At 46.4% G+C, this 23,389-nt stretch overlaps 5 protein-coding genes across 10 annotated transcripts; 4 read left to right on the top strand and 1 right to left on the bottom strand.

The window, feature by feature from the left end:
• The first annotated feature begins 9 nt into the window (after window positions 1–9).
• Window positions 10–2,813, top strand: LOC136199590 (structure-specific endonuclease subunit SLX4-like). Its single transcript, XM_065989817.1, has 11 exons — window positions 10–524; window positions 696–785; window positions 861–957; window positions 1,009–1,191; window positions 1,247–1,471; window positions 1,517–1,590; window positions 1,643–1,784; window positions 1,838–1,977; window positions 2,025–2,490; window positions 2,546–2,636; window positions 2,687–2,813. Exons 1-11 carry the CDS (start codon window positions 127–129, stop codon window positions 2,719–2,721), a joined length of 1,941 nt encoding a protein of 646 aa, XP_065845889.1. The 5' UTR covers window positions 10–126; the 3' UTR covers window positions 2,722–2,813.
• A 139-nt stretch (window positions 2,814–2,952) lies between these two features.
• Window positions 2,953–4,154, bottom strand: LOC136199592 (glucosamine-6-phosphate isomerase 2-like). The gene is made up of 3 exons (XM_065989819.1): window positions 3,978–4,154; window positions 3,531–3,813; window positions 2,953–3,477 (listed from the first exon to the last, which is right to left on the bottom strand). Exons 1-3 carry the CDS (start codon window positions 4,120–4,122, stop codon window positions 3,066–3,068), a joined length of 840 nt encoding a protein of 279 aa, XP_065845891.1. The 5' UTR covers window positions 4,123–4,154; the 3' UTR covers window positions 2,953–3,065.
• Window positions 3,964–7,658, top strand: LOC136199589 (integrin alpha-8-like). The gene has a single exon (XM_065989815.1). The coding sequence runs from the start codon at window positions 4,337–4,339 to the stop codon at window positions 7,499–7,501; it is 3,165 nt and encodes a 1,054-aa protein (XP_065845887.1). The 5' UTR covers window positions 3,964–4,336; the 3' UTR covers window positions 7,502–7,658.
• A 1,442-nt stretch (window positions 7,659–9,100) lies between these two features.
• LOC136185269 (nuclear factor related to kappa-B-binding protein-like) lies at window positions 9,101–12,383 on the top strand. Its single transcript, XM_065972405.1, has 22 exons — window positions 9,101–9,186; window positions 9,236–9,327; window positions 9,386–9,463; window positions 9,518–9,579; window positions 9,624–9,691; window positions 9,741–9,811; window positions 9,874–9,930; window positions 9,989–10,047; window positions 10,103–10,165; window positions 10,227–10,257; window positions 10,308–10,362; window positions 10,412–10,533; window positions 10,584–10,668; window positions 10,718–10,943; window positions 11,006–11,066; window positions 11,121–11,201; window positions 11,265–11,343; window positions 11,404–11,453; window positions 11,514–11,570; window positions 11,621–11,744; window positions 11,802–11,860; window positions 11,911–12,383. Exons 1-22 carry the CDS (start codon window positions 9,120–9,122, stop codon window positions 12,262–12,264), a joined length of 2,001 nt encoding a protein of 666 aa, XP_065828477.1. The 5' UTR covers window positions 9,101–9,119; the 3' UTR covers window positions 12,265–12,383.
• LOC136184880 (beta-alanine-activating enzyme-like) lies at window positions 12,341–21,741 on the top strand. 6 transcript variants are annotated; one of them, XM_065972287.1, is made up of 22 exons: window positions 12,341–12,521; window positions 12,575–12,627; window positions 12,677–12,797; window positions 12,842–13,059; window positions 13,106–13,181; window positions 13,236–13,349; window positions 13,408–13,458; window positions 13,508–13,600; window positions 13,650–13,839; window positions 13,889–14,064; window positions 14,117–14,321; window positions 14,376–14,485; window positions 14,541–14,872; window positions 14,923–15,033; window positions 15,094–15,236; window positions 15,287–15,450; window positions 15,504–15,626; window positions 15,686–15,820; window positions 15,877–16,198; window positions 16,247–20,650; window positions 20,703–20,769; window positions 20,816–21,741. In XM_065972287.1, exons 1-20 carry the CDS (start codon window positions 12,351–12,353, stop codon window positions 16,261–16,263), a joined length of 2,925 nt encoding a protein of 974 aa, XP_065828359.1. In that variant the 5' UTR covers window positions 12,341–12,350; the 3' UTR covers window positions 16,264–20,650; window positions 20,703–20,769; window positions 20,816–21,741. The 6 variants fall into 6 exon arrangements, with proteins under 6 accessions (XP_065828359.1, XP_065828210.1, XP_065828059.1 ...); XM_065972138.1 differs by having other exon boundaries at window positions 15,877–16,614; window positions 16,670–20,650; XM_065971987.1 differs by having other exon boundaries at window positions 15,877–17,867; window positions 17,919–20,650.
• The last annotated feature ends 1,648 nt before the right edge of the window (window positions 21,742–23,389 follow it).

Below are 23,389 nucleotides of genomic sequence, written 5' to 3'. Positions count from 1 at the left end.
GGACGTTTTGATGGGCAGACTTCGCCTAGCGGCTTTTCCCCTCGTTTTCCCGCTCGTTTTATCGTCTCTCGCTATAGCATTCGTTTCGCGAGATCGATTCTTCTCCAAGAAAGACGTCGAAGAGAAATGGATAGCATCGGCAGCGGAAGCGGCTCGATTTCGAGCGAAAGTCGAAGAAGGCCGAAAACGGGAGAAAGCGTCGAAAAAGACATCCTAGACGACTCTCGCGACGACTTCGACGACGAGCGGAGCTCGTCAAAGCGTCGAAAAAGACGCGGAAAAGGAAAAGAGAACTCCATCGCCATTCCGCGTCCCATTTCGTGCCCCTTCTGCGATCGCGTGCTCGCCGGATTTCTGCAGGGACGAAGACACGTCAAGTTCTGCGGAAGAAAACTGAAAATCGATTCGACGGTCGTCGATGAGGCCGTTGAGAATTTGAAGGAGAGTTTCGCCGCGGGCGATGACGAATTAGGAGCGAAGAAGCCGAAGAAAACGACGAAAACGAAGCGATATCAGCCTCAAAGGTACAGTAGAAGAAATAGGGGGTAGATTTTAGTCCTTAAACTGAAAGGGAGATAGATGTATCTAGATATCTAGATAGATAAGTGGAGAAAGGTCTATTTAGCCATTGGGTTCTTTTAGAGGAATGGAGAAAGGGAGATATCTAGATAAAGGTTTTATCCTGTTTTTTTTAGAGGAATGGATGACGAGACTCTAATCGTTCTGGGTGTGTCTGCTTCTTTAGCAAGCAACGCTAGAAAACCCAGAAAGAAAGTCAAACAAAGGTGCAGTAAACCGTTTTTGCTTATTGTCTAATTAGAGGAGAAGAAAAGAATTTATTTTTGCTTTTTTTTTATCAGACTTGGTGATGTGGATGAGATTCCGGAATTACTGTTGAGAAGCGAAAGGCAGACCAACGAGATGATGGCTATCAAAGTGGGAGAGATAATATCAACAGTGAGATATCCTTCGATAGTTAGAGTGATTACACCCCTCTCATTCTGCTAGACCGAAGAGGAGAGTGAGATAGATTCCACACCGGCGTTGGCGCCCAGTGAAATGGCTCAGCGATTTAAGCCCGTCGATTTGACGAGCGAGGACGATGAGGAGGAAGAGACGACTGAAATTGAATGCGGACAATCTCAGTTCGCTGCCAATGGGAATGTGACGGCGACGAGTTTTTTAGATAAGGTGCATTTTTTTGCGAGGATTTGTTGTGGTGGACGATTTTCTTTTTCTATATTAGCCCAGAATTGATTTTTGGGATTTGACGACGGATGGCATCGATAGAGCGTCTCTCGATCATTTCTACGTGAATGGACTCATCGAAATTCCGCCACCAGAATTCAAAGAAGCGTCTCTTCATCAAGAAGAAGAAAAAGATGCTTGCATTAGTGATGACGCATCTACGGGCATTGTGCCTAGTCAAGGATTCTTTGACAAAAAATCGACAGAGGAAGAAGAGGAGGATGTAAGAAGCTAAATTCCGATTAATATGCATATATTTTCTTTATAGGTTATGTCATCAAAAACTGCCTCCATCATTGAAGATAGAGAAGAGGAAGACGGCATCGAGGATACGGAAGTCAGGTTTGTCATTTTTATAAATGCGTTGTTTTTAGGACACGTCTGATTTCAATAGTCTGGTTAATAAATTGCTCGATGACTTCGCCTCGCTTGTCAATTCATCGCGAAACAGTGACGTAAGCATCATAGGCAAGGACGGGCGTTCGATTTTCGCTCACAGAGCTATTCTCGCCGCTCGATCTCCAGCCTTAGAAGAGGTAGGTAGGAGCGTCATTGAAACAGTGATTCGCGACAATTTTCGTCACAATAGATAGTCAGAACGTCGTCAAATCGCCTCGTCATAAACGAAGCGAATTCTGACGATATTCTCACAGTACTTCGATTTATTTACACGGCCAAGTGTCTTGTTACTAAAGAGAACGCGTCTAATGTGCACAAGCTAGCTCAACGGTACAAATTACTTCTATTATTTTTTATTTGGCTCTATAATTCTTTAGGTGGGAACTTCCTGATCTCGTTGCCGCTTGTTTAAGCGTCGATTCGCGTCTAAACGAGCCGATATGGATTCGCGAAGACGACGTCACGCCGTCTGAAAGAGAAAGGAGTTACGAGCTCATTCCACTGTCAGACAGTCTACTGGCAAAAAGTCCAATTTCTACTTTGGATGACTCGGAATTGCCGCCAGCGTTTCCATGCCAATCGCAAGTGCAGCAACAGGAGAAGAATTCGGAGGACGCGTTTCCCATCTCCGACGTCGACGATGCGTTGTTTTGGTCGTGCGATGACGGAAACAATTGCGCGACGACAGCTCCTACTTCTGCCCTATCTCCTGAAAGTCATTTGGCGCCGAAGAACGGCGTTGGTTCTGCGCTGACGCCTGTGCAACCGAGTCGTCCGAAGAAGAAGAGGCGGAATTTAGGTGCGACGCCGGATTTTGATAGCATGGAAACGCCGGAGCTTTGGGTGAGGTCGATTTTCGCGTCGTTGAATGCTCTTTCTCGAAATTTTTTTTGTGAAGGGCGAGGCTAAGCGATTTGGATTGAAAAAGCAACTGGGGAAGGGAAAAGCGAGAAAGTTGCTCGTGAATATTCACCGCTATCGTCGCGACGGTAAGATTAATTGTATTGGGAACGATTACGAGTTGAGATTCGCGTTCTAGGGGAATCGGACTCTCAGACAGAAAACAATGCATAGTCGGCAAAAAACGCGATTTTCTTTATTGCAATATGACTCCGAGTCGCTTCTGGCACTCAAGCATTTTCTAATAAAAGATTATTGGCAATTTACTCTTAACCTTAACAATCCCGTATGTAGCCCTTACATTCCCGTATGTCCGGGTAGGGTAAACGGCTTTTCGTCGTTTTTTCGCAAAAACCGGTTTACCCTATAATGTACGGGACTTTTATACGCTGAATGCCCGTATAATCAATTTAAATGGTCACTTGATATAATATATGAATTCCACTTGTAAGGAAATCATGCATAAACGTCAGCTACATATATAGAAGAATCGCGACCAGTCAAGTCTCCCGTATGTATCAATCTACTTTCGGCTCTTCGAGCAATTTATTGTGAAGTTCCATGAGACCCTTGAAGTACTTCACCGTCTTGACTCGCAGCTCCAACGTGGCGTCTTCGTCGCAGACGAAAGTCGCGCGCCGATGCTGCTGGAACGCGGACACAGTCCACATATGACTGACCCCGTCCTCGATGGCCTTATGCAGGGCATAAGCCTTGTGAGCGCCCGTTATCATGACGACGACCTCTTTGGCGTCCATCACCGTGCCAACGCCGACAGTCAACGCTTCCGTGGGAACGTCCTTGATTTTGTTGTCGAAGAAACGCGCGTTGGCGATAATCGTATCTTTCGCGAGCGTCTTAACGCGCGTGCGCGAGACGAGCGACGATCCGGGTTCGTTGAAGGCGATATGACCATCGGGGCCAATACCTATTAATTGAAAAAATAAATAATATGTATTTATTTATTTTAGGCCCGCGTTCCTCCTAGAAAGAGATCGACTCCGCCGGCGTCTTTGATCTTTTTCTCGTACGCTTCGCATTCGGCGTCTTTGTCCTTCGCCATGCCGTCCAACATGTGCACGTTTTCCGGGTTAATATCAATGTGTCGAAAAAAATTCGTCCACATGTACGTGTGATAACTCTCCGGATGATCGCGCGGCAAGCCGACGTATTCGTCCATATTGAACGTTTTGACGAAGCGAAAGCTCAACTCGCCTTTCTTGTGAAATTCGATGAGACGCTTATAGCAACCGAGCGGCGTCGAGCCTACGCGATGAGATACGGATGCTTAGCTAATTGTATTTGTATTTCGAGACGGCGAAGACCCTTATAGGAGCCTTTCTTGTGTGTCTAGTCTCTTTGCGTGCGTGCGTCTCGTCTTCGTCTAGCGCGCGAGGCCGCGAGGTTCGCTACTACTGTTGTATCGTCACCTGTTGGTAAACCCAAGACGAAATATCGGGTTTTTCCTGGGTTATCCGGATCCGGACCAGGTTTGAATGATTTGATTCGGGTCTTGATGTATTTTGCCACCCAATCGCTCGCCTTGTCGCTATCGGCTTCGATGATTAGACGCATCTTTTCGTCTGGCGCACGTGGAAGTGACGTTGATATCAACGCCAACGCAATCCGGAGAACTGCGTTTCTATGGAATATTGCTTCGAAGAAACGATGCCGCTCGTAGCAACGACCTCTCCTGCCGGGCAACGACCCAACCACCCTAATTTCGCCCATAAAAACGACGCCATCGCGCGCCGACCCTTTCATTTTACCGTAGCAGCGCCAAAAAAGAATGCTCGCACTCGTTCTCGTCCTCGTCGCCGTGTCATCTAGCGAAGGATTCAAATTCGACACGCGCCAAGTCGCAACACGGAAGTCGCCAGGAACGGGCCCCCAATCGTCCTACTTCGGCTACGCCCTCCTCCTTCACGTCGACGACGACGGCCACTCGCACGTCGTCGTCGGCTCGCCGCGATCGCAACGACGCGGCGCCGTCTACGCATGCTCGCTCGAAACGACGAACGAGTGCCGTCCGCTCGACGTGCCGCTCGACCTCGACGATCCGACCTACGTCTACGAAAGCGAATGGATGGGCGGCGCGCTTCATCGCTCGCCGAACGGCGATTGGATCGTCGCCTGCGCTCATCGACACGCGGAAGTTCGCTTGGACGTCGACTCGTCGATGATGAAGAACAATCCCATCGGTCGTTGCGTCGTCTATTCGTCGCGTCTCGCCGTCGTCGGCGAACACAAGCCGTGCGAGTACGATCGACACGAGCAGAAGAAGAAATTGTTTTATTATAGCGAATGCCAGGCGGGCATGACCGTCGCCGTTGACGACGATGGGACGCTTTTGATGGGAGCGCCGGGCGCGGGACTTTGGTCCGGCGTGCTCTTCGCTCTATCGACGTCGAATAATGAGCTACGCGAAACGATAGTCGAATTGTCGAAGAATTATTCGACTGCTTATAATCTGATGGGTTATAGTATGACAGTCGGTCGTTTTACGACGAATCGAGACGACGTTCAGGTTGCCGTGGGCGTGCCGCGTTGGTCAATCGGACGCCAATACGGACGCGTTAACGTTTTCTCATTAGAAACGACGTCTCTTCGATTTCTACGTCAACTCACCGTTTATGGATCCGTACCGTTCGCCTATTTCGGACACACGATTCTCGCCGTCGACGTCGACGGCGACGGATTGGACGAAATGCTCGTCGCCGAGCCGATGTTTACGTCCGGAACGATCGCAGTCGAAGTCGGTCGCGTGCTCATCTACGCGAATCTTGGCGGTCGATTTGGCGTCGTTCCGCGTCGCGTCGTCGGAACGACGACTCGCGGTCGACTCGGTCACGCCATGGTCTCCCTAGGCGACGTAAACAAGGACGGCTACACTGACGTGGCGATAAGCGCGCCCTATGGCGACGTTGGAATTGTCTACGTTCATCTAGGATCGCCCAATGGACTTCGTTTGACGCCAGCGCAAGTGATTCGAGCTACTGATATTCTCTCCTTGTCGCCTCTCGGTTTCGGTGCCGCGCTCGCGGCGAACGTCGACGTTGACGGGAACGGGTATTCCGACATGGTTGTTGGATCGTATTTATCCGAAACGGTCGTCTTGATTCGATCTCGTCCCGTCGTTTCGATCCTTGGCGAATTGACGACTGAACCGGCCGTTATTTCCTACGCGCCTGATGACAGTAGACACGCGTGTCTCGATCGACGCGGTCGCGTTTTCTCGTGTCTCAAATTGACGCTCTGCTTTCGTTATTCGACCGACGTCATTGGCGCGTTGACGGAGATTAGCTATCGAATTACAATCGATCGTCCGCGACGCGACTTGGGTCTCGTGCCGCGCGCCGTCTTCAACAAAACGGGAAATTTTCGCTATTCGAGTTTCGTCGCCGTGCCGTCCGACGAAACGGAGGGCCGTCGCTGCGACGACGTCGTCGTTCGACTGAGACACGACTTCGCCGATCGAACGTCGCCTATAGAGATGATCGTCAAGTACGGCGTACCGGACGACGAACGTCCGAAGAGCGATAAAGCGCCGCTTCGCGATCCGCTCTCCGTCGCCGTCAACGACACGGAAGACCTTTTAACGCTACGACGATTTGTTCACTTTTCACGCTCCGATGAAGGATGCGGAACGGACGGCAATTGCGTTCCCGATTTGCGTATCACGGCGTCTGACGTCATCGGCGGCGGTGAAGCGATTGTACTCGGTCTCAACAAAACGATTGCCTTTCGAGTTGCGTTCGACAACGCGGGTGAGAATGGCTATGATGCGCGTCTCGTTTTCGTCGCGCGTCGCGCTGTGACTTTCGTGCACGCCGTCTTGGACGCTCGCGACGTCGTCTGCAATCAAGTGCAGAATTCGTCGTCGACGATGATCGTCTGCGAGGTTGGCGATCCTTTGGCGTTCGGCGTCGCGCGTCGCATCGACGTCGTCGTCACGACGGCGAATTTGCCGTTGACGCTCACCGAACTCGTCGTCGACGTCTCGCTTCTCAGCATCAATTTGGAATCGGTTGCCACGATGAATGACAATGCGGTGCAACTTCGAATTGGAGTCAAAGCCAAAGCGGACGTCATCATCGAAGGTACGATTTCGCCGCTGCATTACGTCGTCGATCCGACGACGACGACAATTCCTCGCGTCGTGACGAACGAAACCGAAATCGGTCGGCACGTGAACGCGAGCTTTTTCGTAACGAATCGCGGTCCGACGACGATTCCGCAGATCGTCGTACGCGTCGCTATTCCGACGGAGAGACGATCGAGCGGCGATCGGATTCTGTACGTTTTGAGCGTCGACGTTGCCGGTAACGGTTACTGCGCCGACGGTCCGCTCGTCAATCCGCTCGGAATTGCGACGACGGGACAATTGAATTTCGAGCACGAGTTCGAGAAGATTTTTAATTCGGCGCCGGTGACGAAAGGAGGGCAACTTTCGGATGAGACGTACGGCGGTGGGAGCAGCAGTGGCGACGGCGCCGGCGACGGACTCGTAGAAGTCGATATGTGTCGTCGCGTGGGCGACGTTCACTGTCAAGTGCTCTCGTGCTTTTTTGACGACGTCGCGGCGAACGACGCGGCGAGCGTTCGCGTTGTCGCGCGACTGTGGGAGAGCAGTTACGCGCGCGATTTGAACGATTTTGTTCGACTTCAGGTGTCGGCGAGCGCCGAGCCGGTCGGAATTCCCACGCTCGTTGAACCGGAGAACGGTAAGCCGAATGTCGTCGGTCTGTCGTTTACTATCGTTTCGGATTCGTCGGGGAAGTCCGAGTCTGCTGGCGTTCCCGCTTGGCTTATTGCCGTCATTTCTGTCGGGAGTCTGCTTGCCGTTGCTATTGCTTTGCTCGTCTTGTGGAAGTTGGGTTTCTTTAGGCGAAAAGTTCGGGAGAAGCTCGTGGAAGAGAAACGTCTCAGTCGACTTTACCTCGACGATAAATGAACAGTCTATCTTTTTAGTACAGATGTAAAACTAGCCGTGCGTTGTCTTATACAGCGCTTCAGGATGTGAAGAAAATCGACTTCAGATGTTTTGAAAAGTTATTTGTCACAAAACAGATCTTCGCTATAAATGCAATACAGTCACTTTTTTTAGCGCACGGTATTCCGATCAGCCCAGGCGCCGCCGTGCTTTTTCCTTAGAAACTCCCCACACTGTGAGCTAAATTTTTTTCTTTGATCTCCAAGGATCGTCTCAGCAGGTCTGAGAAACTCCATCCGAGACGTGCATTCACTGCATTTCTTGGCTTCGCTATTTCGTCTTCCTCACCGAGCCCTGTTACTTGTGCAAGCATCTTTAGGTCAGAAAAGGAAATTATAGGCCTCGCGATTTCGGTTCTGAGCGCATTTCTTTGGCGAATCGCGTGAAAAGCGCTACGGACTAAATTCTCGCTTAGCTTGCGATCCAATTGGCGTTTTTCCGACATGGGAAGGTAGAGGCAAGCGATGAAAGTCCGAGATGAGTTGTATGGACGAATACGCGACGGACACAAGGTTAGACTGTGCACATTTTTTTATTTCAACACACAGCGATTTACCCTCACTAAAAAAATCCAATAATCGAATAAAAATAATATTATTCTACGTGTCTTTTCTTCCCTCCTTCTGTCTTCATCGTCGTTTTCCTTCACTGCGCGACCTAAAAAAATCCTATTAGTCACTGTCAATTAATCCGTATACGTACCTTTTGGTTGCGTCCGTATTCGCGTTACCCAGGCTACACCGCGGGGAGGTTCGGACGCGTCGTAGCCCAGGGAAGTCTTCGCAAAGCGATGACTCCCTTCCAAAAAGTGTGGGCGAGTTGCGCGTCATCGGCCATCCCAATCAGTACCCACCTGGATGAGAGTCGGCCCCATATACCGAGTCTCCCGGTGCGGTGGTACCAAACCCTTCGGTATGTCTTCCTGAGAAGAACCGGGGCTTGTGAGATGGAGAACGGCCGACCACTGTTTGTAGAGGCCGACAAGAAAGACAGTGCAATGCCCGAAATGCCTTCACCTGAGCCGGATCATCCTCGGTCTAATCGTGCTATCGGGTGAGAAAAGTGCCGGCAACCAGACCGTTTTTGAACACCCCCTCCAAGCCGTAACCGCTCGAGCCTAGCGCGGTTCGTGCTTGTTAGCAACAATAAGACCTAAGCGATCGTTCTGCCCAGTGCGCGTACCGAGGCGGAAGCCCCCCTTCGCCCTGCCTACGGGCTCCGGCACGGATTATCCGTGGGCCACGTTGATCCGACACCCAGACTTGCCTTTTGCCTTCCCCCGAGCCGGTCCGTTCAAGAACGAGACGTAGCGAACCACGCCGCATCCACCCTCAGCCGCAACTGAGGGAAAATCGGTGTGCTCTTCGCTTTTGAATCGTGTAGCCCCACCCAGCGCTCTCATTGGTCGGTTGGGGTCACGTTGGGGTCACCTAGCGCTCTGATTGGTTCCACCGTCCAATAGGCGCGAATTCGTAAACCGGTTGAATACCGGTTTGACTATTGATTGGTCAGCAGTTTATTTTTGGCAATGAAATGATGTAAGCGTGTGACGTATGATCATGGCTCAAGATGGCGAAGAATGCCTCGTGAACGCCTTTCTTCTTCTTCTTCACGGTTTCGTCTTACGCTTTGTGTAGATTATCGGAGTACGTGCGAGGTATCGACAAATATGACGATTACGCTAACGTGCTCTAGAGCTAGAGCTTCTTTCCGCCGCCATGTCGGTGCGGCTCGTTCTTCCGCACAAAGACGAAGAAATCGACCTTCCATCGATCGTAGTCGAAGAAGTGAGACCGCAGCGAACGAATCGTAGGCAGAGAATCGTAGGGGCCCTCTTCGACACAGCCTGACGCTCTGAAGGAGATGCTATCGTACGAAACGTGGTCCAAGAAGCTGTCTTTACAGGAGAGGCATTATCTGAGAGTAAGAAAACAGCGATAGCTTGCATCTAGCGTAAGCCCCGCGCTTGCTGCATAGCAATTTCTACCGAAATTGTCATCGGATACGAACGATCCTATTCTCGCCGACAAAAATATCAGGTACACATAAATGTCGTTTTTCTGGGGTCGAATTCGTGTTTTAGCGAGGTCTTTGGCGACGCAAACTTTCACTTTGGCAATCCTGTCGATCAATTTGTGACGAATTTGAGCAGTAAGTCCATTCCTATAGACAAAATTTTCCAAAAAAAAGTTTCGTGCAGAGGGCGACTACGATCCCACAGTGCGACAACTGAAACAACTTGAAGAGAAGGCAAAATTTGAACAACACCAAGTAGCACATTCCACAATATTTCCCCTATCACTTTTAATTAATTGACGTCGCCTAATAAACAGTTTTTCCAAAGAAACTATTATTATAAATTGCTAAATGAACTTGTGGTGAATCGACAGGTAAATTAATTAATTAATTAATGAAAGCGACAAAATTTTAATGGTGAAACGATTCTAGAAATTTCTTGTCGAAGCAAGCAAGGTTGCGCCAGGGAAAACCGTCAAAAGAAAGCGAAAGTCATCAATATCCTCCTTGTCGATTTAATTAAAATAAAAATATTTGACTTCATAGACGGCGGCGGAGTCAGAAGAACGGGGCTTCTTTTACGTACGAGGCAGATGCTAAATACAAGAAGTGAGATTCGCGGAGAAGAAAAGGGGTTCACGGTTTTCTGACTCATTTCTTTTCTGAGCAGAATTCTTTATCATTGTCACAAAGAGGCTGGCGTAAGACATAGTCTATGAATTAATTAATTAATACAGTACCTTTTTCTCAGGTTGATCCCGTGTCGTCTGACGAAGAAATACCGGTTGCATTGCAACAGCAAACTCGTAAGAAGTCATAATAGTGTAAGGTAAATATATATCTTATGGCGTGCAGACGGGATTTCTGATGTTCTGGATATTCTCGATGCTCCAGAGCAGCCGTTGAGTGCTGAGCTAACCGACGCCGATTATTTAAAAATGCTTCGAAATCATCACAGACGTAGAAGACATTTTGACGTAGGAAAATGCAAATTAATTAAGGAGCGATGTAATTTTCCCCGTGCCAGTTGGATCCGGAGTTAGATACAAGCAGCGTGACAATAGAGGGCATCATAAGTCGAGCTGAGCTGCCAAAACGGCGCAGACCTTACGGTTATCGTCACGCGCCTATTCTCCGCTTTCTATAAAACGATTTGGATAGTTTATGCCGGCGCGAGTCCGAAGCCGTCACCAGGGCAGCGCTCAAAGGGCGCCGCCGTTTCCAAATCGAAAGGAATCAAAGGATCGAAGGCGAAAATTGTCAAAAAGACGAAAGCGAAGAAGAAACCGTACGTGCCAAAGGCAGTAGCAGCCGTAACGGCAGAAGCAGCGGCAATAGCGCCGTCACCATTGGCTACAGAACCATCTTTACAGCACGCTTCTCCTCTGTAAAGAAAGAAACGGAACCGGTGACACTTTCCTTATCATTCTTAATTTTTTTCGTGTCTAGGGGAACGGACTACGTCGTTCGACCTCTGTCTGATGAAGAAAAACGATTGTTTCATGCCCAGGTTAGTTTTAGACGGCGTGCGATCGAAGTGCGTTGCTAAATAGGCATTCGCCAGGAACGCGCTCGCTTCGAAAATCCACACAAGTCGTTTACTTATATGATGCATGGTCACCGTTTTGTCGTGGGTCCAATCAAGGTTTGACAAATTCGCCAATAAAAATATTGTATTATTATTATTATTATTATTATTATTCTATAGGGTGCGACGACGACTAAGGTTCGCGAGCATCCGATGTTGATAAGCGATCGTCCGCCAGTTGTAAATATTTTGTCATTGGGTGAGTATAGTAGGCTCGTTTTATGTATAAGGCCTCGTAGTAGATTCGTGTTTCCCCCAGTTCGCGATGCAATTGCTCGATTGCCCAACGGAGAAGGCACTCGAGCGAAAGTACGTAGCAAAGAAAAAAAAGAGTCGACACTTGTAGTAGTCTATTATATGCGTACATAGGTTTGCGTTCTTTTGAAAGAGTCCCAATTTGTTTCGCCTACGTGTACTGACCAGCAGGTGCGATAGGACGACGAGAATGATGAAGACATGGGGATATTTTATTTTAGATTTATTCGATTGTTAGTGGGGCTTTGGATCGGCTTCACTACGAAAAGGATCCGTGCGTTCGCTACGATAGCAGTCGTAAAGTGTGGGTTAATTTGCACGGAAGACGAACGGCTGAAGAATTTGGTACGTGGAGTAGGGGGAATACCTTACTGTATGTCTTGAGAAATTGCGTGGATTTAGAGAGAATTTTCTTGGCGGAAGAGGCGGTGGGCAGAACGAAAATTGGAAGACCAGCTAAGGTAGAGCAATGAGAATACTTTAGGTAAAATTACTATGGGGAGTGATGCAGGGAAAATCCGCGTCTGCTGCCTCCAAGAATGTGAAGCAAGCGACTACTGTTGTCTCTCCTGCTTCTGCTGTTCCTGCTGCACCTGTAGCATTACCTGAAGTGAAACCTGCAGCTGTGGGTCCAAGCACAGTTGCTCAAGTCGTTGCTAAAGAAGACGAAGAGCTGTCGTCGCTTTCAGTGAACGGCGCGAGTAGCAGTAGTAGCAGTAGTAGCAGCAGTAACAGCAGCTCGAGTGAGAGCGAGGGAGATGAAGGCCATCGCGAAAAATTCAGCATCAGCAATTCAACGACGGCGCTGACCGGAAAAGGAACTGTGACGTCAGAAGACGATAGCAGCGATTCAGACAGCAGTTAGCTAAAATTACTAATTAGTGCAATTGTTCTAGAATTAATTTTTATTTGATGGACACGTGTTCTATTTATTCCGGGCCTGGCTTCCATATGGCGAATCTCTACAGTCTCTTCAAGAGTCGATTTGGAGAGTTCTGTGCACGTGAAGCTATTCGTTTCGACAATTCCGACGATAATCGAGTCTCGCTCACCTACGAGTCTCTAGATGTCCTTGTAAATCGAACGAGCGAAGCTCTCGGGTGTCCAGTTGCTTCGAACGAGGTAACTAGTGATCTTTACCTGCGATTCCTATGCTAAGGACGTCACGAAACTAGGTCATTGGGCTGTATTTACTTCCAAACCATCTACTTCCGGTCGCCATTTTGGCGTAAGATTCTCCCCTAAAAGCGATTCAAGCAATGCTTTACTGCACGCAGGGTAATCAAAACGGGAGCCGCTTACTTTCCGGTTGACAGAACTCAGCCGCCTCGACGGAGAACGCAATCGTTCGCAAAGATAACCATCAAGAGATGCCTCGTAGCAAAAGCTTTACTAGAGGCAAGTACAGACCTCGAAAAACATAATTAAATATTTAAAATTAGGAGTTTTGTGATCTGTTTGATAATGTCGAGAGAGTTATGTCAGAGAAATTGCCACCTGGCATTGTCCTTGTTCGCATCAACGTTCATCAGTCCCAGCGTTTGATTTGTGCGTCAGACGTCGACCTTGCTTACGTCATGTCGACGTCAGGAAGCACGGGAGAGCCAAAATTGGTCAAAGTACCTCACGAGTGCATAGTACCCAACATAGTAGACTTGATGTATGAACAGAAAAAGTACAGTGCAACTCTCTAACTCGACTTTTAGGAGAATTTTTCAATTAGGCGTCGATGACGTCGTTCTGTTGTGTTCTCCTTATACATTCGATCCATCTGTTGTAGAGGTGGGTCCAGATAGGAGATCAGAAGAAGATTAGGCTCAATCTCTTCTTGATTAGATGTTTTGTGCGTTGTCTAGTGGCGCTTGTCTATTGATTGTAAGTGACGTCGTAAAACGGCAGCCCAACGTTCTTTTGGATATTCTGATAAAGCACAACGTAACTGTTATGCAGGTGGGAGCATACATAATTGGACGTAGAGATTTTTAAATTATTTATTTTTTGGCTGCAGCCGACTCCTGCACTATTTTATGGTTTTCGCGATGACGTCATATCTAGCGCAGTAGGATTGTTCTTTAGCGTCGCTTGATTAGTCCTGATTTGGTTTCTAGATACTTGGGAAAACGTCAAAGCTTCGCATTCTTGCCTTTGGCGGAGAGCAATGTCCATCTACAGCGACAATTTCGAAATGGAAACATAAGAAAGTAAGAGAGGATAATAATGGTCCAAGGCTCCCCAATATATTGTCTGTAGAATCAAACTCGAATATTCAACCTGTATGGCATCACAGAAGTGTCCTGTTGGGCAAGCTGTCACGAAATTACGGAGCTATCAGACGAGACGTTGGTACCGCTAGGAAAACCCCTGAGTGACACCACGTTTGAAGTTAGACAAAAGGAGAATTATTCGGCAGAAAAATCAACGATAGGAGAGCTATGGATTGGTACACATAGCATTATAATTTAGTGAGTCTATTTTTTTTCTATATTCAGGTGGCGGAAAGCGATGCTGTCTTCTTAATGACGAGACTGCGGTGACAAATGGGATTATGCGTTCGTCAGGAGATGTTGTACGCGTGGCGGAGAGCGGTTCAATCTATTATATCGGACGAAAGGACAGCCAAATCAAGCTCAACGGAAGGCGAGTCAACCTCATTTCCTTGGACATGGTAGGGAGATGAGAACAGGACGCATATAGGCTCGTGTACACGTTTTTCTAAGGCTGTTATGGAAGTTCCGGGCATATCTTCTTGCAAGTTTATTTTCGAAAATGAAAGAAACCAATTGGTTTTGTTTGTTACATTGAAAACGTCTGGAAAAGTGATGACAGAAAGTTCATTGCGGAAAAGAGTGCAGGACGTCTTGCCATCGTTTGCTCACGTATCCAAAATCGTTCGTCTGGATGAATTACCCCTTACTCATCATGGTGAGAAGAACAAGGGAAAGAATGGTTTTTTTATGACCACTATTTGCTTTGTAGGCAAGGTAGATACCGAATCGTTAAAGAAACTGAATCTAAATTGTAACGATGAAGTTTTGGATGAAATAGCGGAATCAGATTTGCGTGAAAAGCTTTGGAATTTGTGGAGAGTAAGTTGAGAACGGATGCCTTGTCGTTTTTCTGCGCTAAGGTGCTCTTCCTTAGGGTTTTCTCCCGTCTACTCAATTGAATGTTTCTCAGCTGAAACAGAGGTCATTTATTGAGGCGGGTGGAACGTCGCTTGCCGCTCTTAATCTGGCAGAGATCATTGTCGCGTCATTGCCTTTTTTTCAAAAGAAATCGCTTGACGATCTGTTGGATCGAATCCTTCACCTTTCCTATATCAATCTCGAGTCATCGATTTTTCAAAGGACGCCAGACGAAATTGCTCCAGAAACGGACTCGGTTCCATCAGCGAAACGACGTCGAACCGCCGTCTCTTTAGCAGGAAAAGTCGCCTCAATCGGTCGGGGAAATCAATCAGACAAAATATTCAAGTATTACCTATGTGTTTGGTGTGACAGCGAATATTCTTTTTGCTTTCAAGGGCAGAAGGAAGAAAGGTGAGCCAGAGGGGTTCCTTTCAGATGTCTGTGACGTGGAAAATTGACACTGGAAAGTGCGTCGATGCCTCGCCTTTGCTAACCTTAGGAGATATGTAAGATTAATTAATAATAGATACTCTAGGTATCGAGTTTTGACTCTGCGTGAACTATAGGAACGTTGTTTATATTGGATCTCATTCGCATTCGTTTGTTTCCGTGGCTGCTGATAGTGGCACTCTATTATGGAAAGCTTTGCTTGGTGATAGAATCGAATCTTCAGCAGTTTTATCTCGTTGTGGAAAATTTCTTGTTGTTGGTTGGTTTTTAAAATATTAGTATTATTGGAAAATTTTAAGTATTTTATAGGATGCTACGATGGTTTTGTTTACGTGTTGGACGTCGAGTCTGGATCTATTGCATGGAAATTCGATACCGGTGGCGAGGTGAAGAGCTCTCCCTGCGTAGATCCGTTGACAGGACACGTGTGGATCGGTTCTCACAGTCGCAGACTCGTTGGACTTAGTATAGAGGTACAGACACGAGCTGTGGTCTTTTAAGTTTTATGTGGCATGATGACGTTTAGGACAAGGAATTGGTGGCGTCTATCAAAGGCAACGGATCGTTTTTTTCCTCTCCTGTTATGGACTCCTCACGACGTCGTGTTTACGGTGCCACACTGGCTGGGCATTTGATGTGCGTCTGCCTGGTTAGTCGTGGAGTTAGACTTTCGCGACGACGTCAACACACGCTTTGTGTTCTCTCTAGCACTCCCACCATAAGATCTGGGTTTACCCAAGTCCGAGACCGTTTTTTTCTTCTCCGTCGTTATTGAGCAACGGTTCGTTGTGCATTGGTTCAACGGATGGGAATGTTTACTGTGTTACTTCCGAAGGCGAACAGGTACAGAATAGCTGTAGGATTATATTTTGATAGATAAGGAAGGATTCGTTTTTTAGCTTTGGTTCTTTTCTACTGGACGGCCGATTTTTTCGTCGCCTTCCGTCGTTTTTAACTCTCTAGAATCAGAAATCATTTTGATTGGGTCTCATGATTGTCAGCTTCGTTGCCTATCTGCTGCTAATGGGACACCGTTGTGGTCTTGCTGTCATCCTCAAAGTCCGATCTATTCTACACCGTTTGCATTTCGTCTCTTTGACTCTAGCTTTGTTTGCTTTTGTGAAAGCAGAGGAGTTGTGCATGTGGCTGATTTGGACAGCGGGGAAGTGTGTGCCAGCTTAGAAATGCCATCAGAAGTATTTTCGTCACCCGTTGTGCATGGTAACGAAATCTTCATTGGATGCAGAGACGATAACGTGTATTGCTTAGAATTAGCAAAGAAATAGAAACTCTTGAAAGATCCGGAGCGTATAAAAGCGCACGTATTGTGGGCCGGATGCGTATTCACACAAAAATAGACAATGGATCTCACTTTGCGGCCGGACGCGTCGGTGTTTACGGCAGTGGTGCGTTAGAGTAAGGATTATAGAAGATCGGAGATGTTTTCTTCCACTGAGCCTTCTTACTGTGACGGCTTCAAGGTGCAAGCAAACGATAGTGAGACGGATCCGTCGCCTTTTGAAATAGAACGTCGTTTCACGTTTATTTTCTACAACGTCATCGCTTCTCGTCCGGCAGTTGCGGTGGGTTTGCTGCTCATTTCAAGTCTCGCTATCCTGTTCAATGTTGTGGCGATTGTATGGAGATGCAGTTCTAATCGAAGTCCTCACTCCATTCTCGTCATCAATTTAGCTTTGTCGGACACCCTCTTATCTCTGGGAAGAATTCTACTTGTTGCAGTTATGAAGCGACGAAAGAAGTGGTGTGCGTACGTCTCGATTTTTACGGCTCGTCTATGCTGGACGTCGCGCGTGATCGCAAAAGCGTCGCTCTCTCTCTCTACGATGCTGTACGTAATGATAATTGTCTTAGGATTCATGCAAATTGTTGGCTGCTGTGGTCGAAGAATATCTGCGGGAAAAAGAAGTCTAAGTATTCTTCTTGTCCTAGAGTGGCTTATTTCATTCGCACTGTCTACGTATGGGGCACTGCACTCTTACTCTTACAAGCAACTTTTTTACGAAAGTCACAACATTTCAATGAATTTGGCAAAATGCGGTACCTTCTTCGAATTCGGAGAATATCCCGCTCATCGTTGGTACCAAGTGATTTCAGATTCCTTTTTTTTTGTCACAGCGATAGCAATGGCATCATTATATATTGCAACAGTCGTTTTTGTGTGCAGGAAACTACGGGACAATAGGCAGATTCGAAACCAGGAGGGAATAAGGCTGATGACTGCAATATTTCTAGTTACAATTCCACTGTTGCTGTTTACGTCATCGAATGCTTATCTGATGGCCAACTCCAAAAAAGCTCTTGAAATAAGCAAAAGTTCTACATTTCAGGACTTTTTTGCTGCTACTATGTTTGTTCCGTCTATCATTTCTTTCTTTGGTCCTTTCATCTACACTTTTTCGACCAGCAGCTTTAGAAGGCGGCTCAAAATTCTGTGTAGGAAGTGCTGCAGAAAGGACAATGGCTTTGCAGCTTTAGAAGAAGAGGGGTCTCTTTTACAAAACCCGGTCGCTACATCTTCTACGTCAGCTTGGAATACTACTGCAGACACAGAAACGTTGGATTGGAACTAAACTGAGCGCTTCACGCTTTGCACTTTGTTACCTATATCCGGGCCTTGAACTTCTGTTTGCTCTGGTAAAACTGCACGATTTCGAGCTACCAAGCCTTCGTGAATGCAATTTGCCACTATCTTGACTTTGCATGAACGAAAGCGGGTCTCCAGCGCGACGCACCGCGTTTCAGGAGCGCGTAAGAGGCCACTCTTCCTGTCTATAGCAGCTAGTCGGAACAAGACCGCGGGGAAGACGAAAATAGGTCGTTGTAACGCGAAGAATTCTCCTACTGGGTCTCCTCCACTCTTTTGAGCAAGGTGCATGATGAAATCTTCATGGGATGCAGAGACGATAACGTGCTTGCTTAGAATTTGCAAAGAGATAAATTAATCCGAGGCGAGAGACATAGCACCATCATGCAAGCAGACAATGCCGGATGTATACGATCAAATCACAAATCTCACTTTGCGGATGCTCCAGTGTTTACGGCAGTGCTACGTTCAAGAGTAAGGATCGTAGGCGATCGGAGATGTCAGTTTCTTCCACTGATCCTTCTTACTGTGAAATCTTCAAGATGCGACTAAACGATAGTAGTGGGACGGAACCGACGCCTTTTGAAATGGAACTTCGGCTTTCGTTTCTGTTCTACAACATCATCGCTTCTCGTCCTGGGGTTGCGGTGGGTTTGCTGCTCATTTCAGGTCTCGCTATCCTTTTCAATGTTGCGGTGATTGTCTGGAGATGTAGCTCTAATCGAAGTCCTCACTCTATTCTCGTTATCAATTTAGCCTTGTCGGACATTCTCTTGTCTCTGGGAAGAATTCTACTCGTTGCTGTGATGAAACGACGAAAGAACTGGTGTGCGTATGTGTCACTTCTGATGGCTCGTCTATGCTGGACGTCGCGCGTGATCGCAAATGCGGCGATCTTCCTCTGGGCGATGCTGTACGTAACAATAATCTTTCTAGGATTTATGCAAATTGTTGGATGCTGTGGCCGAAGAATTTCGGCGGGAAAAAGAAGTCTAGGTATTCTTCTTGTCGTGGAGTGGCTAATTTCGTTCGCACTGTCTACGTCTGGAGAACTACACTCTTACACTTACAATCAACTTCTTCACGAAAGTCACAACATTTCAATAGGTCTGGCAAAATGCGGAACTTTCTTTCAATTTGGAGAATATCCCTCTCATCGTTTGGGACAAGTGATCACAGATTCCTCTTATTTTTTCGTAGCTATAGCAATGACATCATTCTACATTGCAACAGTCGTTTTTGTGTGCAGGAAACTACGGGACAATAGGCAGATTCGAAACCAAGAGGGAATAAGGCTGATGACTGCGATATTTCTAGTTTCGATTCCATTGTTGCTGTTTACGTCATTGAATGCTTATCTGATGGCCAACTCCAAGAGAGGTTTTGAAATAAGCAAAAGTGTTTCGTTTCAGGACTTTTTTGCTGCTACTATGTTTGTTCCTTCTATCGTGTCTTTCTTTGGTCCTTTCATCTACACTTTTTCGACAAGCGTCTTTAGAAGGCGGCTCAAAATTTTGTGTACTAGTAGGAAGTGCTGCAAAAAGGACAATAATGGCTTTGCTGCTTTAGAAAACCCCGCCGCTACATCTTCTACGTCAGCTTGGACCGGAGATTCAGACGACACAAACTTCAACTAAACTGCCTTGTAGATTGATTGGTCTTAGCTTTCTAATCCGGGTGGGTTGTGCACAGGCTCTGAGCAACCGTCTTTCACACCAAATGCCGGATGTATACGATCAAATCACAAATCTCACTTTGCGGATGCGTCCGTGTTTATTGCAGTGCTACGTTCGAGAGTAAGGATCGTAGGAGATCGGAGATGTCAGTTTCTTCCACTGATCCTTCTTACTGTGAAATCTTCAAGATGCGACTAAACGATAGTAGTGGGAGGGAACCGACGCCTTTTGAAATAGAACTTCGGCTTTCGTTTCTGTTCTACAACATCATCGCTTCTCGTCCTGGGGTTGCGGTGGGTTTGCTGCTCATTTCAGGTCTCGCTATCCTTTTCAATGTTGCGGTGATTGTATGGAGATGCAGTTCTAATCGAAGTCCTCACTCTATTCTCGTCATCAATTTAGCTTTGTCGGACACTCTCTTATCTCTGGGAAGCATTCTTATTGTTGTCGTCATGAAAGGAAGAAAGAAATGGTGTGCGTATATCTCAATTCTGATGGCTCGTCTATGCTGGACGTCGCGCGTGATCGCAAATGCGGCGATCTTCCTCTGGGCGATGCTGTACGTAACAATAATCCTTCTAGGATTTATGCAAATTGTTGGATGCTGTGGCAGAAGAATTTCGGCGGGAAAAAGACGTCTAAGTATTCTTCTTGTCGTAGAATGGCTAATTTCATTTGCACTGTCTGTGTGTATCATACTAAAATCTTACACTTACAATCAGCTTCTTCATGAAAGTCACAACATTTCGATGAGTTTTGCAAGATGCGGAGCTTACCTTCTATTAGGAGAACATTTCTCTCGTTTGGAGCTAGTGATCAATTCCTTCTATTTTGTCATAGCGATAGCAATGGCATCATTCTATATTGCAACAGTCATTTTTGTGTGCAGGAAACTACGGGGAAGTAGGCAGATTCGAAACCAGGAGGGAATAAGGCTGATGACTGCAATATTTCTAGTTTCAATTCCACTGTTGCTGTTTACGTCATGGAATGCTTATCTGATGGCCAACGCCAAAAAGGCTTTTCAAATGAGCGAAAGTGCTACGTTTCAGGACTTTTTTGCTGCTACTATGTTTGTTGTACCTTCTATCATTTCTTTCTTTGGTCCTTTCATCTACACTTTTTCTACAAGCAGCTTTAGAAGGCGGCTCAAAATGCTGTGTAGGAAGTGCTGCAAAAGGGACAATAATGGCGTTGTTACTTTAGTAACATCAGCTTGGAATACTACTACAGACCCAGAAATGTCGGATTGGAGCTAAACTGACGCTTCTCTTGACGTTTTGTCTTGTAGTGCAGAAAGTGTTATCCGGGTCTTGACGTTCTAAATTGTTTGCGCAAGCCCTGATGGCTGCAGTTGGAAAACTGCACGATTTCGAGCTACCAGGCCTTCAGGTATGCATTTTGACACTACCTACGTCGATTAGACACTATCGCGACTTCGCAGAGCAACGTTGACGACGAGCGAATCGTTATATCGTCGTTTCCAACGACGCACCGCGTTTCCGGAGCGCGTAAGAGGCGCTCCTTGTTTATAGTGTAGTCGTAACAAAGTTCTAGACGCAGGCGGCCAAGCTAATCGTAGCGAAGGAGCCGAAAACGACACTTCGTTCCCCTAATGGGTCTCCTCCTCCTCCTCCTCCTCCACTTTTGAGCAAAGCGACACATAAATTGTTGGATGCTGTGGCAGAAGCATCTCTACAGAGAAAAGAAGTCTTCTAATTTTTCTCACTCTAGAGTGGGCAGTTTCAATTGCAGTATCAGTGATTAGAACACTACAAAGACAAACATACAATCAATTTCTTCACAAGCGTCACAATATTTCGATGAATGCAGCAAATTGTGGAACTTTTATTGAACTTGGGGATTATAATTCTCTACTTTACCAACAAGTGATCGTAAATTGTTTGTATTTTATCATAGCGGTTGCAGTGGCATCATTCTATGTTACAACAGTCATTTTTGTGTGCAGGAAACTACGGAATAATAAGAAAGTCGAAACCAAAAGAGACCCCAAGAGGGAATAAGGCTCATGACTGTCGTATATCTACTTTCAATTCCGATTTCGCTGTTTGAATCATGGAATGCCTATCTCATTGCCAACTCCGAAACATTTTTGCCGTTTTCTAGAATAAGTACCAGTGCAGCATTTCACAACCTTCTTCCTGCTTCTATGTTTGTTCCTTCTGTGATTGCTTTCTTTGGCCCCTTCATCTACACTTTTCTAACAAGCAGCTTTATAAGACAGCTCAAGCTTTTGTGCAAGAGGTGCTACAAAAAGCGCAATAAAGGCTATACTGCTTTAGAAGAGGACGCCGCTACATCATCTACGTCAGCTTGGCCTAGCACTGGCGATACTACTGCAGACACAGAAACGTCGGATTTAGACTAAAATAGTGCTTACGTTTTAGATTGAGTGTTCCGTCTTATATCTAAGGCACTACATTAGAATATATCCGGGTCTTGACTTTCTAAATTGTTGCAGCTGCTAAACTGCACGATTTCGAGCTACCAGGCCTTCATGTATGCATTTTCCCGCTTCCGACGTCGATTAGACACTATGTCGACTTTGCAGAGGGCAACGTTGATGACAAAAGCGAGTCGAATCGTCGTTTCCAACGACTCACGTACAGCGGAATTTCTCTAATATGGGTCTCTTCCACTTTTGAGCAAAGCGACGAAGAATTTCGGAGGTGTACGTGCGCCAGCTTAGAAACGCCATCAGAGCCATTCCGGGTACATTTTCGTTTCAATTCACACCAAAAGCAGACAATATGCAGAGCCATTCCGGGTACATTTTCGTTTCAATTCACACCAAAAGCAGACAATGCCGGATGTATGATCAAATCACAAATCTCACTTTACGGATGCTCCAGTGTTTTTAGTACAGCAGTCGTACGTTAGAGTAAGGACTAAAGAAGATCGGAGATGTTTTCTTCCGCTGATCCTCCTTACTGTGAAAGCTTCATGATGAATTATAGTGGACCGGACCAATCGCCTTTTAAAATAGAACTTCCGTTCACGTTTCTTTTCTACAACATCATCGCTTCTCGTCCTGCAGTTGCGGTGGGTTTGCTGCTCATTTCAGGTCTCGCTATTCTATTCAATGTTGTGGTGATTGTATGGAGATGCAGTTCTAATCGAAATCCTCACTCTATTCTCATTATCAATTTAGCTTTGTCGGACATCCTCTTGTCTCTGGGAAGAATTCTAATCGTTGCAGTTATGAAACTACGAAAGAAGTGGTGTGCGTATGTCTCAATTCTAACGGCTCGTCTATGCTGGACGTCGAACGTGATTGCACGGGCGGCGATCTTCCTCTTTGCGATGCTGTATGTAATGATAATCGTCTTAGGATTCATGCAAATTGTTGGCTGCTGTGGTCGAAGAATATCTGCGGGAAAAAGAAGTCTAAGTATTCTTCTAGTCCTAGAGTGGCTAATTTCGTTTGCAGTGTCTATGTATTGGACACTAAGATCTCACAGTCAATCAGCTTCTTCACGGCAGTCGCAACATTTCGATGACTTATACAACCTGCGGAGCTTACTTTGAATTAGCAGACTTTTCCGAATCTCGTCGTTTGAGTCGAGTCTTCACAGATTCTCTTTATTTTGCCATAGCGATAGCAATGGCAGCATTATATATTGCAACAGTCGTTTTTGTGTGCAGGAAACTACGGGACAATAGGCAGATTCGAAACCAAGAGGGAATAAGGCTGATGACTGCGATATTTCTAGTTACAATTCCAGTGTTGCTGTTTACGTCATTGAATGCTTATCTGATGGCCAACTCCAAAAAAACTCTTGAAATAAGCAAAAGTTCTACATTTCAGGACTTTTTTGCTGCTACTATGTTTGTTCCGTCTATCATTTCTTTCTTTGGTCCTTTCATCTACACTTTTTCGACCAGCAGCTTTAGAAGGCGTCTCAAAATGCTGTGTAGGAAGTGCTGCAAAAAGGACACTAATGGCTTTGCTACTTTAGAAGAAGACGAGTCTCTTTTACAAAATCCGGCAGCTACATCTTCTACGTCAGCTTGGAATACTACTGCAGACACAGAAACGTTGGATTGGAACTAAACTGGGTGCTTCACTTTTTGCTACCTACCTACACTGTACATTATAGTCTATCCGGG

This window comes from Oscarella lobularis, chromosome 1, assembly GCF_947507565.1.
Source record: "Oscarella lobularis chromosome 1, ooOscLobu1.1, whole genome shotgun sequence".
Classification (NCBI taxonomy): Eukaryota; Metazoa; Porifera; class Homoscleromorpha; order Homosclerophorida; family Oscarellidae; genus Oscarella; species Oscarella lobularis.
The sequence above is the reverse complement of the archived record's forward strand: the minus strand, read 5'-3'. Positions and strand labels throughout refer to the sequence as shown.

What these genes read in the sequence shown, in the direction of transcription:
- LOC136199590 (XM_065989817.1), top strand. Translation starts at nt 127, where the DNA reads ATGGATAGCATCGGCAGCGGAAGCGGCTCGATTTCGAGCGAAAGTCGA. An exon ending in AAGCGATATCAGCCTCAAAG is followed by an intron (nt 525 to 695) that starts GTACAGTAGAAG and finishes TGTTTTTTTTAG; the next exon opens with AGGAATGGATGACGAGACTC. An exon ending in GATCTCCAGCCTTAGAAGAG is followed by an intron (nt 1,785 to 1,837) that starts GTAGGTAGGAGC and finishes TCGTCACAATAG; the next exon opens with ATAGTCAGAACGTCGTCAAA.
- LOC136199592 (XM_065989819.1), bottom strand. Translation starts at nt 4,122, where the DNA reads ATGCGTCTAATCATCGAAGCCGATAGCGACAAGGCGAGCGATTGGGTG. An exon ending in CGTCTTGGGTTTACCAACAG is followed by an intron (nt 3,814 to 3,977) that starts GTGACGATACAA and finishes CTCATCGCGTAG; the next exon opens with GCTCGACGCCGCTCGGTTGC. An exon ending in GGAGTCGATCTCTTTCTAGG is followed by an intron (nt 3,478 to 3,530) that starts AGGAACGCGGGC and finishes TTTTCAATTAAT; the next exon opens with AGGTATTGGCCCCGATGGTC.
- LOC136199589 (XM_065989815.1), top strand. Translation starts at nt 4,337, where the DNA reads ATGCTCGCACTCGTTCTCGTCCTCGTCGCCGTGTCATCTAGCGAAGGA.
- LOC136185269 (XM_065972405.1), top strand. Translation starts at nt 9,120, where the DNA reads ATGCCTCGTGAACGCCTTTCTTCTTCTTCTTCACGGTTTCGTCTTACG. An exon ending in CATCGATCGTAGTCGAAGAA is followed by an intron (nt 9,328 to 9,385) that starts GTGAGACCGCAG and finishes TCTTCGACACAG; the next exon opens with CCTGACGCTCTGAAGGAGAT. An exon ending in TGCATTGCAACAGCAAACTC is followed by an intron (nt 10,363 to 10,411) that starts GTAAGAAGTCAT and finishes TATGGCGTGCAG; the next exon opens with ACGGGATTTCTGATGTTCTG.
- LOC136184880 (XM_065972138.1), top strand. Translation starts at nt 12,351, where the DNA reads ATGGCGAATCTCTACAGTCTCTTCAAGAGTCGATTTGGAGAGTTCTGT. An exon ending in CAATCAGACAAAATATTCAA is followed by an intron (nt 14,873 to 14,922) that starts GTATTACCTATG and finishes TTTGCTTTCAAG; the next exon opens with GGCAGAAGGAAGAAAGGTGA. An exon ending in TCGTTGGACTTAGTATAGAG is followed by an intron (nt 15,451 to 15,503) that starts GTACAGACACGA and finishes GATGACGTTTAG; the next exon opens with GACAAGGAATTGGTGGCGTC.